The sequence below is a fragment of the Apis mellifera genome, linkage group LG11, assembly GCF_003254395.2.
Source record: "Apis mellifera strain DH4 linkage group LG11, Amel_HAv3.1, whole genome shotgun sequence".
Lineage (NCBI taxonomy): Eukaryota > Metazoa > Arthropoda > Insecta > Hymenoptera > Apidae > Apis > Apis mellifera.
Window position 1 is genome coordinate 2230702 of NC_037648.1, and position 13514 is coordinate 2244215.

The 13514-nt window shown below is 28.3% G+C and overlaps 2 protein-coding genes across 3 annotated transcripts; one reads left to right on the forward strand and one right to left on the reverse strand.

Moving 5' to 3' along the window:
• Nucleotides 1-971: 971 nt before the first annotated feature.
• Nucleotides 972-4539, reverse strand: LOC413379 (yellow-g). The gene is made up of 4 exons (XM_396824.6): nt 4445-4539; nt 3598-4122; nt 2051-2465; nt 972-1642 (listed from the first exon to the last, which is right to left on the reverse strand). The coding sequence occupies exons 2-4, from the start codon at nt 4087-4089 to the stop codon at nt 1422-1424; spliced, it is 1128 nt and encodes a 375-aa protein (XP_396824.1). The 5' UTR covers nt 4090-4122; nt 4445-4539; the 3' UTR covers nt 972-1421.
• A 16-nt stretch (nt 4540-4555) lies between these two features.
• On the forward strand, nt 4556-9536 carry LOC413380 (yellow-g2). Of its 2 annotated transcripts, XR_003305758.1 has the most exons (5): nt 4556-4696; nt 5033-5307; nt 5824-6079; nt 8113-8983; nt 9161-9536. XR_003305758.1 is itself a non-coding variant. In XM_006558943.3 (4 exons), exons 2-4 carry the CDS (start codon nt 5063-5065, stop codon nt 8737-8739), a joined length of 1128 nt encoding a protein of 375 aa, XP_006559006.1. In that variant the 5' UTR covers nt 4556-4696; nt 5033-5062; the 3' UTR covers nt 8740-9536. The 2 variants fall into 2 exon arrangements, 1 of the variants encoding a protein (XP_006559006.1); XM_006558943.3 differs by having other exon boundaries at nt 8113-9536.
• The last annotated feature ends 3978 nt before the right edge of the window (nt 9537-13514 follow it).

The following is a 13514-nucleotide window of genomic DNA, read 5'->3' on the forward strand; positions in this document are numbered from 1 at the left end:
AAAATGACATTAAAATGATAATAAAACAACATATTTTTGTATTTCAAATTTTTTAGTCTAGCATTATCGATTCAGCATAAAATAAAATTATAATATTCATAATAATCAAAATTGAAACTATAAATAAGATATAATGTTTTAAAAATGTAAATGAAAACAAAAAACAAACACGTGTTAATTAAATTAGTCAGCATATAGATACAAAAAAATCAAAAGTTGTTTCAAGACAAAAAAAAAATATAATAGTATATATATATTATAATGAATTTATATTTAATAACAATGTAATCTATGCACTACCAATTATGATAATGTATTTTTTGCTCGTGATTGTGATATAATCAAATAGATTGTGTTGAAATTCTCGCTGATATACCTGTCATCTGTTATAAGATTAGCGTCAATCATTCATAAATTAATTCCATGTTAAATTAAATTGATGATTGAATTGTACATTAGAAAATAATAATCATATAAAATTTAATTAAAGAAAACTATCTATAAAATGATTAAAATGTATTTTTTTTTTAATTTTCATTATATTATTTTTATTTTATTATGCAATATTAAATTCTTTTTAATATTTATATAAGATGTATAAGATATTTATATCAATTTAAAAATAGTACTATTTATTTATTAATTAATAAAAGTATTTATCTTTAAAAGTACAAAACCTTTATTTTTTAATAAAGTGTCTTTTTTACCAAATTTTATATTTTATTTTAAAATTTGTCATATATGGACTTAATTAATTAGCATATAAATATTATAACAAATATTCTTATATATCATCTTTGTGATATTTAATTTTTAATTATATTTATCATGATACGATTCAAATATATATATATTTTTTCTTTTTTTGATTTTTTAACAATGATTAAAATATTTATAGTATAATTATAATTATAATTTAAACGTTTTCAAAGAAGGAATATAGAAGGAAATTTGATTGAAAAATACACTCGTATTTAAAATAAAGATACGTTTATTCCTTTTGCATAAATGTAATTGTTTCTTCCACAGTATGGTTCATCTCGTTTTAATCGGCCTTTGAGAAAATAGTTTTCGGACTGGTTTTTTTTGGGGGGATGGGGGGCTTTCCATTCGACACTGGTTGATATTTGTCCAGCTGCGACCTCTCTCGAAGAGCAATTCAATCAAACACAAACTGCTCACAAAAGAGGTTCCTTTGATGACTAGATTAACCATTCAAGCGTCAACTGTAGTCTGCACGATAATTTTTTATTGTCTAAGATTTCACGTTTGCTATTTACAACTTCTGAATCATAGAATATTAAAACGCTTTGATTTTTAATATCCTGCAACACTTAAGAGACTAATAACCAATTAATTAAAAATTTATATAGCGTGGAATGGCGTTAGTTCCGGTTTTTTTTTTAGTATCATTAATATTATTAGCTAGAGTTCGTTAGTGGATGAACAGCTACCGATGTCCCAGAACAGCTAACACTGTTGTCAATGTAATCTTGGAAATTGCTCTCGATTACCCACATCAAATCACCGTAGCCAGGAATAACTTCCGTTGGCAGGCGACAATCACCAGCTTTTTGGACTAATAAAAAGTTGTCCTGCACGAAAGGCGTGTCGGTATTCCACATGTAAATACTCGAATCACCTGAAAAGTATAAAAATATACGTTCCAATATCTCTTTTGCTTTCACAATAGATATGTTATATATTATACACAATCTGGCTGATTCAAATATAGATATAAATTTTGCCAAAAACTATGATCAAAATTTTATAGAAATATTAGAAAAATAATTAGATTGTTTCCATTCAAATGAAAATAAATATAAATTTTACAATTGCACGTTTTTAATTATTTGTAAATCTTCTAAATTTTTCAAAATATAAAATTTAAAACCAAAAGCAAATGATTCAAAATTATATATATTATGATCGATCAAATATTCACTTTCTAATTTAAACAATTTATTCATATTACAAAACTATGATTATTCGAAGGTAACATAAATATTATATGAGATTATATCTCATATAAATTTTAAAATTTCCTCACCTTTGATCCTGAAGAAAATAGTGGCCGCATTGTCGGTGCCTAGAAGCACGATCTTATTTTTCTTCCCACCGATGTCCACTATGGATCCATTCGCGTTTCCGGATCTCAGATTCACCGCCTTGATCGCGAACATTCTGTTGGATCCGAGGAACGTGAAGTATAGGACTGGGCCGCAGCTCTCCCTCCTGACAAGCGCTATGTAGAGGGCGTCTGGTTTGTCCGTGCATCCTGCCACGGCTGCAGGAAGCACCACGCGGTATCCCGTGTCCGTGGTCACGTTGTAAACAATGATGGCGCCTGTACCGGCGTCAGATATGTACACGTACACTTGACCGTCCTCCGCGTAATCGACGGCCATATATTGGAGACGAGAATTTATATCCGCCAAAGAGCTCAGATCGATCACTTTTACAACCTGCAATTGAAAATTAATATATCTATCAAGTCTCTTTTTTGATTCTTATTTGATCACTTTTATAAATTGGAATGGAAAATTAATTTGTTTATCAAGTCTTTTTTTGATTCTTATTTGATCACTTTTATAAATTGGAATGGAAAATTAATTTGTTTATCAAGTCTCTTATTTGATCACTTTTATAAATTGGAATAGAAAATTAATTTGTTTATCAAGTCTCTGTTTTGACTCTTATTTGATCATTTTTATAAATTGGAATGGAAAATTAATTTGTTTATCAAGTCTCTTTTTTGACTCTTATTTGATCACTTTTATAAATTGGAATGGAAAATTAATTTGTTTATCAAGTCTCTTTTTTGACTCTTATTTGATCACTTTTATAAATTGAAATGGAAAATTAATTTGTTTATCAAGTCTCTTTTTTGACTCTTATTTGATCACTTTTATAAATTGAAATGGAAAATTAATTTGTTTATCAAGTTTCTTTTTTGACTCTTATTTGATCACTTTTATAAATTGGAATGGAAAATTAATTTGTTTATCAAGTCTCTGTTTTGATTCTTGTTGGATTTTCATAAATTGGAATGGAAAATTACTTGTTTATTAAGTCTTTTGATATTTATTGAGGTTATGTGGAATAAAGAATTATTTTTATTTGTTGAGTTTGAAATAAAATATGGCCGACTTTTGATCTATATTTAAGTATTGATATTTGAATATTTATGTCATCAGAAGCATGGATCAATAGTGACTTGATTAGATGAGAATTAGTATAATTGTGAATTATTAATATTATTGAGACTATTTGTAAAGATATAAGATTTAAAAATTAAGAAAACTCAATAAGTCACAATTTCAACAAAAGATGTTCATTACAATATTCTACTTATCACATTCTACCACAATTAACATCATTTATTTGACTTTATTTAATTGATCCATAAAAATCAATTTAAAAAGTTCCTTTCAATTACTTTAATGTTCTAAAATAACATCTAACTAAAAAAGAAGAAATATAAAAAAAACATTTATATATATATATTAATACATTTATACTTTAAAAAGTGTGACAAAAAAAAGTTTGAAAGCATTAATTCATCTCAATTCCACACTAGCTTAAATCAAAGTTTACCTTTCCTGTTTTAGCGTCGACTCCAACGACCTTGGGCGGACATCTGCGCACAGGTTGCTCGAGAGTGTTTACGATTCCAACGTCGAGTACCCACAAGATATCTTGCACATCCAAAACAATGTCGACGGCGCTCTGCAACGCCTGGCAGTTGCCTTCCTCCTGGATGGCCCAGCACGGGAATGGCGCCACTTTCGGTTCGCAATTGTTCTGCGATTTCAAGTCGAGGATGCCCAAAGTGAACGGCACACCGGGTTTGTAACGCGGCAGAGCCAAGATCGCTTTGTCTTCGAATATCTGGGCCCTCGTGGCTATCACGTTTCTCGCTATGTAACGACCACTCGTCTCATAAATGTTCTTCGTGCTTTGGCACGGCCAATCCAGGCTGAGTCCAGAGAAGATCAGTGATTGTGGCAACACTGGCGTTCCGTCGCTCAACTGGAAGATCTTTGTTAGACTGGTTAGACTGAGGATGACGCATAAGAGCCTCTTCATCCTGCCGTTTCTTCTGGAAAATAGATTCCCTGGCTGTAAATAACGGTAATGATAATTGTGTAATTAATAAAAAATAAAGAATATTAAAAATTTTACGTGCAAATAACTATGAATTTTTGTTATAGATTTTGAATTTTTATTGATATTTTGAAACGATTGATATAATAAGGTAAGAATACTTGAAAAAATTTTTGTTATTTAATTATTAAAAGAGGAAAAATTTTAATGCATTGATCAAATTTAGATTTCAAATTACTATTATTACAGAATAGGAGGAAATTTGTATTCATCGTTGAAGAAGATCATGAATGGGGAAAAAGAATTTTGTCGAGAGAAAACGTAATTAAAGACTTACACGATGATTATGATGCAAATGACACGGGCGTTTCAATATTCGAATCTTATATCCGACCGTATGCTTTATATACAAAACGTGTCAGAAGAGTATCATCAATGACCGATAGTATGCATTATGAAGCAACATTTTTACTCTTCCGGATGTCGCAATATTTCCGCCCGAGCGAAACGACAACGAGTTGTTTCTCTAAGAGCAACAAGGAAGTGTACACACTCGAAGTTTATTTGTTAAACAACGAAAACTTGAATCGTGAGATGAACTTTCTTTCTTCGTTCGATAATTTTATAAATAAATCGGAAAGAAACATCGTTGCATCGCGTAAAATTTACGTGACGAGTGTATTTTTTATTGAAAATTATATATTAAATTACGCTATCATTTTACCAACAATTTAATTAACGATTCATCATTGTCAATGATCGTAATATCATGACTTTGAGGATAATTTTTAAACATTTTTCGCATTTTTTTTTTCATCGACTCTTCCGGGTCGAAGATATGCAAAGCAACGATGTTATTTCCCGTATTTCGCAACTGTTGGTGGATCATCGTACCTCTCGTATATAACTGGCGTATTATTAAAAGTTTTTCAGTTTAATCGCCATAACTAATACTATGTACATCAAAGGACACTTTGCGCCTGCGTTCACGTTGACGGCCATCTTGGCCGTTGTTCTAGAGTTAATCAGTTGCGGAAACGCGACGTTGCCGGAAACTATAAAATGGACAGGCGGAAATTTCGAATGGCCATCCCCAACCACCAAGAATATGTACAAAAGTAATGGAAAATATATCTCGAAGAATGTGATCGCCACTAGGATCGCGATGCATAACAACGAAGCTATCGTGGCTTTGCCAAGGTAAAAACAAGTTATTTAAAAAAAACGATTTAAAAAAAATTTTTAATTTTATTTTATATTTTATTGAAGCGAAAAATTTGAAATCGTCAGTACGTTTTGTAAATTTAAAAATTTTTTTTTGTAATAAAAAATTGATCAACGAACGAATTGAAATTAATATTGATATCTTTAGATTTATTAATTTTTAAATAACAATAATCGTTAATATTTACAAAAACTATTTTTCAAAAAGTTAGGTTAGAATTGTAACTACGAAAGATTCTTATATCGAATATCTATTGATGTAAATGAAATCATTATTAACATCAGTAACATTGATTTTAAATTAATAACAAAGAGAAGTAAAAATGATAAAAAATTATTATTATAATGAAAAATTTAAAAATATGTAAATATGAAAATTACAGATTATTAATTTTATTAATGTATCAATTAATATTCGTTGTATCAATTAACATTTAGCTCAACGTATTTATTAGATCTAATTGATTTCGAGCAAACTGGTTTTCAATGTAGGTTCAAGGCAGGTATTCCAGCGACATTGGCGAAAATTTCTAAGGACGCGCAAAATTGCGAAGCCACTTTGATCCCTTATCCTTGCTGGTCCCTTCAGGAAGAAGGAACTTGCACGGCTCTGCAAAACGTGGTAGATCTTTATCTGGATCCTCAGAACATTCTTTGGATCCTCGACACTGGAGTAGTGGACACTTTGGATGAACCTGTACGCAAGTGTCCAGCAAAGGTTCTTGCCATCGACGTTACCACAGGAAAGGTAAAGTATCACTATCATTTGTAAAATCAATATCACCAAAAGTAAAAAAAAAATCACTTTTAAAAAATTTTTTATTTTCACAAAATAGATTTTTAGATAGCAGAAAGTGAAACTAGAAGGAGAAAAAAGATAGCCATCTTTGAATTAGTGATGTGTTTTATAGAAAGTTTAATTATTAATTGTAATTTATTTGGCAATTTATCATTATTCAATATGTTGATGAAATTCTTCTTTCATTTTCTCTTTCAATTCACGAGAAATTAATCTAATATGTTATATGTTATATAACATTTTAACTTAAGTTCAATTATTAAGAATGAAATAATTTATCATTATTTGTCATCATTTGACGTGATATTGAAATTGGTTGAAATTATGATTATTCTCTTTTACTTACTGTTGTTTAGTACTCTTGTTTAATCTCATGAAGGTAATTTTAAATTCATGATATAGTATTACTGTAATGCACCCTAAAGGCATGTTCAGTTACTAGCGTGTTTCATAGCAGTTTGTAACATGGTTTTAGTATATTATTGTGGTTTGATTTTTCTTTTACGTTTTCTGTTTGAACCTTGTGGAATTAAATACCATCTTTTTAAGTAATAAGAAGAATTATGATAGAGGCAAGTTTGGCATGATTTATAGATGTTTATAGCGTGGTTTATCGTCATTTGTAATACTGATATAATTGAAATTTTTCCTCTTTAATTTCAATCCTGCAGAATCAGATATCATTTTTTAAGTTATATTTTTTAAAATAAAAAATAAGAATATAAGTAATTACAATAATAAGTGAATATCATTGATTTATATGTTTTAATTTTTTATTAATAAACATTAACATTAAAAATAGATATCTCATATTGCAAGCATTGTAATATATCAAAAGCTGAGCGTGATTGTAAAATAATGGCTACTGTTTCACAATTCTAGAGGGGAATTGTTCTTTTTATCCTTTCACTGACACGCACGAGATATTTTTATCTTTGCCAATCAAACGAAATTGAATTATTATCTGTATTAGTAGTTATAAAAATTCTCTAATATTAATATTATTATCATTATTAAGATTGATGAAATAATATACAGTTTTAGACTCTTAAAAATGGGAATAAATTAATGATTAACTTAATACATGAAATAAAGATTATGGTATTAATGAGGTCAAAATATTGTCACGATCGTGATACGTTGTGTGTCCTTTCAGCAATACTACATTTTAAAAGAACTAATGGACCCTATGCTTACATTTCAATCAAGGTATCAGTTGAGATTACTGCTTGATTAGCTGTGCGGTCACGTTTCACATTCTTAAGTATTATGTAATGCAACATAGGGCTGACATTAAATATTTTCAATTTAAGAGTATCTAAAATTGATTGAAAATTTTTTTCCTATTTTTCAAATATTACAATCGCAATATTAATTTTTATACAAATTTTTTAAACATTATTTGATTTTTAACATAGATGTAATTCTAGAAATTTAGTGTTCCCTAGAATCGTTTTTTAGTACTCCCTAGAATACATTTCGAAAATTTATATCGAAAATTTTCAAAATTTAATTCCCACTTTTAAATGATAAAATTGAGATAATATTTTACGATTCAAATCTAAGTTATATTTTTAGTTGAAATTAATTTTAAGAAAAATTTCATTAAGAATATAACACTTTTTTTCTTTTCCAAATTTCCATATTCTATTATTAACATAATTAATTGCAATATAAATATATTGAATATTATAGATTTCTTTAGAATCATTTTTTATTCCTTAATATTCCTATTTCGCCGAACCAAACGTTATATTTAAAAAAAAATTAATTATAAAATCAACATTTCTTCATTTTAAATTAGAATATTCCATAATCATAATTATAATACAAATTTCTTGGAAAACTTTTAAGCCATTGAATATACAAAATACTTTTATTATATTCCCTAGAACTTGTCTTTTAGTGCTCCCCAGAATTCTTCACGTAGAAATAACTTAATCTCTTCTTTCTCTTTCTTTCTATTTCTTTCTTTTTCACAGCTTATAAAAACCGTGGAACTGACCGGTCTGACGTCTCCCACGTCCCGTTTGCAATACGTGGTATCCGACTACACCCAAGACGGGAGGGTATTCATCTACGTATCCGACGCAGCCTCGAGAGCCATCCTCGTTTACGACGTGACTTCCGGTCGAGGTTACAGAGTTGTTCTACCCCAAGCCGTGAGCATGGGCTGCACCAGAAGAGACGTCCTCTATCTGGCTCTTCTCCGACGTTCAGATGGCAGCACTTGCTTAATCTTCACCTACTTGAGCAGCAGTCGTATGTTCTCGATAAGGACGGAGCATCTTCGAAACGGTTCCACGAGAGGGAGAATCCACGATCTCGGCATGAAACCGAGGAAGATGGTCATCTTGGGCACGGACAATGGAAGCGCCCTCTTCTTCCGGTACGAAGGAGAAGCGGACGTTTACAGATGGGACGCCGCGAGCAATCCTTTCGATCCAAAGTGTTTCAAGAAGGTGTACACGAGCGCAGAGTGCAACCTCGTCACTCACGTTGTTGCCGATTACGCGAGGGGAAGCATGAGAGTGCTCGAGTCGAATTTCCCTGATTACATGCAGGGCACGGTCGGATGCGGCGCCACACAAGTTTTGAACGTTATGTGATTAGCTAGGATTAGTGTTTTGGAATTGAATAAATTGATCGAAGTGAGATGAAAGGGAGGTTTTTTTTTTTCTCGAAAGTAAAGAACACACGAGAGTCAATTTGTAAGAATTGCAAGGATTTTTTGAAATCTTTATATTCGCAGAATAAAACTCTCGAGAATTTTTTTCGATGATAGTGAAAATTATTTATCACTAAAAAGGGGAAATAAAGCGATAACGTTGCGTTTCAATTTCAAATGTTATCGTAAGTAAAAAGGAATTATTTTTAAAGGAAAATGTGAGACGAATTGAGAAATATTAAATATATATTTCTTAATCTTATATATGCATAATTTAATGATAAATATTATTGAAATTAATGAATAATATCTAATTTTTTCGATTCACTCTCAAAATATACTTTTACTTTTTATAATTCTAGTCGCAAAAGTGCAAAGATAAACGGCTATTTCTACGCCAATGCAGGGTCATAAATCAAGATGCAAATCATTTCGTGAGGTTGACCATGTGTATCCTGTATCTCGAATACACTTAATACGCTGGGAAAAAACAACAAAAACCTTTCTCTCTTACAATCTCTCTCGTTCGTTGCTTTGATCACGATTAGTCGACAAGAAACTGTTTCCTTTAAATGGACTATGTACAGAGTGAACGAAGTAAATGAGATAGGATTTAATTCTATATTATTCTATATTCTATATTATTCTCAAAAAGGTTGAAAATGACAATTTGTCCAACGAGAATTGGAATTTAGGTCATGCGATTCGTAAATAAACTTTGTAGCACAACGTGTTGAAGATAACGAGTTCATTTCAAGTTTTTATTTTGTTTACCTTTTTTTATTTCTTTTCCTTCATGGAATACTAAATTGAAAATACCTATTAGTCAATTGGAGGGAAGCAGTTATCCAATATCAACGATAATAAAGTAAAATGATTATTTGAAACGATATATAAAATGTTTACTATTATTACAAAGAATATAATAAAAAATTGTGATTTGTATTATAATTGGTTAGTGTAGATCAAATTCGTAATTTGTATCAATATATACTAATTGCACTTACATAGCACTTATATACAGTGTGTCAACATAGAAAAAAAAATAAATATATTTATCTTTAAAAAGATCAAATTTTAGAACAAATACAAAAATCGATATACAAAAATATCAATATTTATTTATTAAATTGTAAGTAATTTGAGTTATCTTCGTCTTGCTTCAACTAACACTTATTTAAACTATTATAATTTAATAAATAAGTCTCGATCGAGAAATTTTTATATACATTTTTGTTTTGATCTCTAGATTCTTCAACGAATTAATATATTGATCTATGAAAGATTAAATAATCGCTCGAAAGTAAAATTAATTGCAAAATTATAAAGAATTAATGTAATTCGAAATAGAATAATAAACTTATTTTTGAAAAATACAATTTAAGTTCAAGAAATGAGGTAATATTAATTGGATAGATAAAAAGAAAAAAGTCATGGAGAAATTAAATTCCTTTTAAGTAATTTTTTTTTTTAAGTAATTCCTTTTAAGTAATTTGTGTACTTTTAGATTAGTTCTTTATTTGGTATTCTCAACTTGTTCAAATAAGGTAATCTTTCGTGACAAAAGTGGGGGGAAAAAAAAAAATTTCAAATCGTGTTCCACTTTCTCTACGTCCCTAAAACAAGATAAACCTATCGAATGTTGTCAAGTTATATAATATCGGAAGATTCATTTCATGTTTAAATTTAATTCATGTTTAAAATTTTTAGATTTACAAAATTTTGAAGTTTGAATTATAATAAATAATCGAATTGTCAATCAACTCTTCATATAGCTTTCTTTTATCTTTAAATTTAATTTACTAATTGTATCAATACATACTCAATTCAAAAAATTTCACATTTCCAAAATTTAAAATTTCGATTATTGATTTTGAAATTTATGCTTTAAAAAATTATTTATTTATTTTTTAAAACTATTCTCTCGACTATTTCCTATTTTCTATCGATCCAATGAGAATTAAATGCTTGCATGCAAAGCATGCACGATCGACACGCAATTTTTCGATCGTACGATTATCCGAGCGTGCAATGGAGCTATTTATCGACCTTAAGGACGAGTTTTCGAAATCTTGATCAAAAACAGATTTGCGCGATGCTGTTAAATAAACGATTATGTTTTATAAATTGAAACTGTAATAGGAAATACGATAACATCGAACGGTTTTTTTTTTTTTCCTTTCAATCGCCAAGCACACCGTGAAATTTTTCGTAACGAACCGATTGCAACTGTTTCTCCTTTTTTTTTTTTCGTTACACGTCGATTATAACAAATTAAGTGAAAATAATTACAAAATATTATAATATAATTATATATATTATGTACATATATATAATTATGTAACAAATTAACAAGATGATGTAGTTTGATAAAAATAATTTATCACTTTATTTTCTATAATATCGTAAAATATAAATTACAAAATTTATAAGTTATTCATTACGATTTGTGGTGAATTTTATTTAAAAATTAAATTGTTTCATTTCAAAAAAGTATTTCATGATTTGATAATAGTTTTCTTTTTCATTAAAATTCTTTCTAGTGAAAATTTACATGTACAATATATAAAATTACATTCAAATAGAATATTTTTATTCGTATAGGAAGTTCAAATATACAATATCTAAATTTATATGGGAAGAAAGGATGTTTGATCTGAAAAATTTAAATGGTGATTTTTCAAGTCAAAATAAGACAAAAATCCCTAGATTGCTTGCGGTAATTTTTTCCAGTATCCATAACGATCGGTAACCCTAAAAGTGCGATCTTCTTTTCCAACATTTTAATGTGGTAAATCATTCCATTATGAATTTAATATTACACACTTTAGTAGTCATTTATCTCGTAATTAAATTTATTGATTTCAAACATTTTATAATTTTAAAAAAACATTCAAATAAAAGTTTGTTTACAACTTGATAATCATTATCTTTCTCGGACTAGTTTTACAACTATCATTTTTTCCCATTAGTTTCATTAGCAGTTGGGATACCTTTCTATTGCAAGAGCACGCCCATTGATTTTCTCAAGAATGATAATTAAGACGATATCAACAAATTTATACAATTTTATTAAATAGTTGTATTCAGTTAAATTATATAATTTAATTTCCTTTTGTTTCTAGTTAGTTTGGTTTAAATTGCAAAAACTTGGAAACTTGAAAATTTAGAAAAACGAAAAAAATTAAAAATGTTAATAAAATAATAAGATTATCTTTTAAATAATATTTCATATTTTATCGTAATTAAATCTACGATAAAAAAATACGGACTAGAATCACACATATTAGCTTGTAATTAATACGAAGGAAAGAGTATTAAATATGTAACAATGTATAAATCAAACTTTCACCGACCATTGCAGGAATTAAATTTGATACTGGATATTAAAGAAAGTTAATTACTCTCATATTTCAAAAAAAAGCGAGCAGAAATTTAATATAACTTAAATTCTATACCGAATGTTGATTTTTATTAAAATAATTGTCGCAAATTGAGTTGGTAAAAATGTTAAGATATAATTTAATCAATAATATAATTTAATCAATTTTCTTAAACTTTAAATATTAAATGGTGAATATATTGATTAAAAGCAATAATTGTCCCAATATAATCGTTATTTAAAGTTTTTAAATAAAAACTGAATATTGGCTCTATTGAAAGGAATAATTGTTTTAAATATTGGAAAGAATTAAAATGAGCAAAACAAATTGATAAATCCATTTTTAATATAAATATGAAAAAGAAATTTTTTTATTCTTGAGTTTATTTTAAGATGACTATATCTAATTCGAAATTTGGTATAATCAATCAAGATAAATTTGAAAATTTTTCCATTATTATCGTTTATTTCTTTCAATTAAATTTAACTTTTTAAATCAACCCCTCGACGCCAATTTAATTAGAGACAAAAATCTTAAAATCTTAAGTATAAAAATATATGATCCTTTTAAATATTTATTATTTTTCTCGAAATCATCCTTTCAATTTTGCGACACATCGAATCAAATATATTCTTTATATATTTATATATAATATTTATATATTATATTTATATATTTATACAAAAAAAAAAAGGTCACTTTCGAAATATCACCGATGTAAATAAGGAAAGCGTGACACGAGCGAATAAATAACCGAAGGAAAACCGTAGGAAAAAAACTTAGTCGACAAGCATCGACAATGGCATGCACGAACGTTCACGTGCATGGCGGATACGTATTCGTTTATTTAAGGTGTTACACGTTGCGCTATCTACATCGTATGAATGGTTTTACGCAAGCTTGCATAAGAATATCGTGTGGCTGAGCCCTCGTATTGACGAATAATAATCTAAGGCGAAACGAAGGTGTATCGAAGGTGCATTAAATTTTCATTTTGCTTTATGGTGACACGAGAAAAATTATTATATTACTTGGAAATCGTATCGATGAATTATGGATTTTAAGAACGAGAAAACTCAAGTAGAACAAGTTGATTGATTTAATTTGATGAAATGAAAAAAAAGAAAAAATAGAAATAGACATTTTTAACCACACCTTTTTACATATGAAAAAATGTCATACGTTAATTAAAATAATGTGATGAATTAAAATATAAAAATGTATTATGTGATGCAAAAATATTTTATTCAATAGATACCAAGTGGATACCAAGTAGATACCAAGTAAACTTAATTCGTGGAGAGAAATAAAGAAAAAAAATATATTTTCTTAA

Coding starts and splice junctions, on each gene's coding strand:
- LOC413379 (XM_396824.6), bottom strand. CDS start 4,089: ATGAAGAGGCTCTTATGCGTCATCCTCAGTCTAACCAGTCTAACAAAG. Junction 2,466..3,597: donor TCGACGCTAAAACAGGAAAG/GTAAACTTTGAT, acceptor TTTCAATTGCAG/GTTGTAAAAGTGATCGATCT. Junction 1,643..2,050: donor TATTTTCTTCAGGATCAAAG/GTGAGGAAATTT, acceptor TATACTTTTCAG/GTGATTCGAGTATTTACATG.
- LOC413380 (XM_006558943.3), top strand. CDS start 5,063: ATGTACATCAAAGGACACTTTGCGCCTGCGTTCACGTTGACGGCCATC. Junction 5,308..5,823: donor GCTATCGTGGCTTTGCCAAG/GTAAAAACAAGT, acceptor TTTTCAATGTAG/GTTCAAGGCAGGTATTCCAG. Junction 6,080..8,112: donor TCGACGTTACCACAGGAAAG/GTAAAGTATCAC, acceptor TCTTTTTCACAG/CTTATAAAAACCGTGGAACT.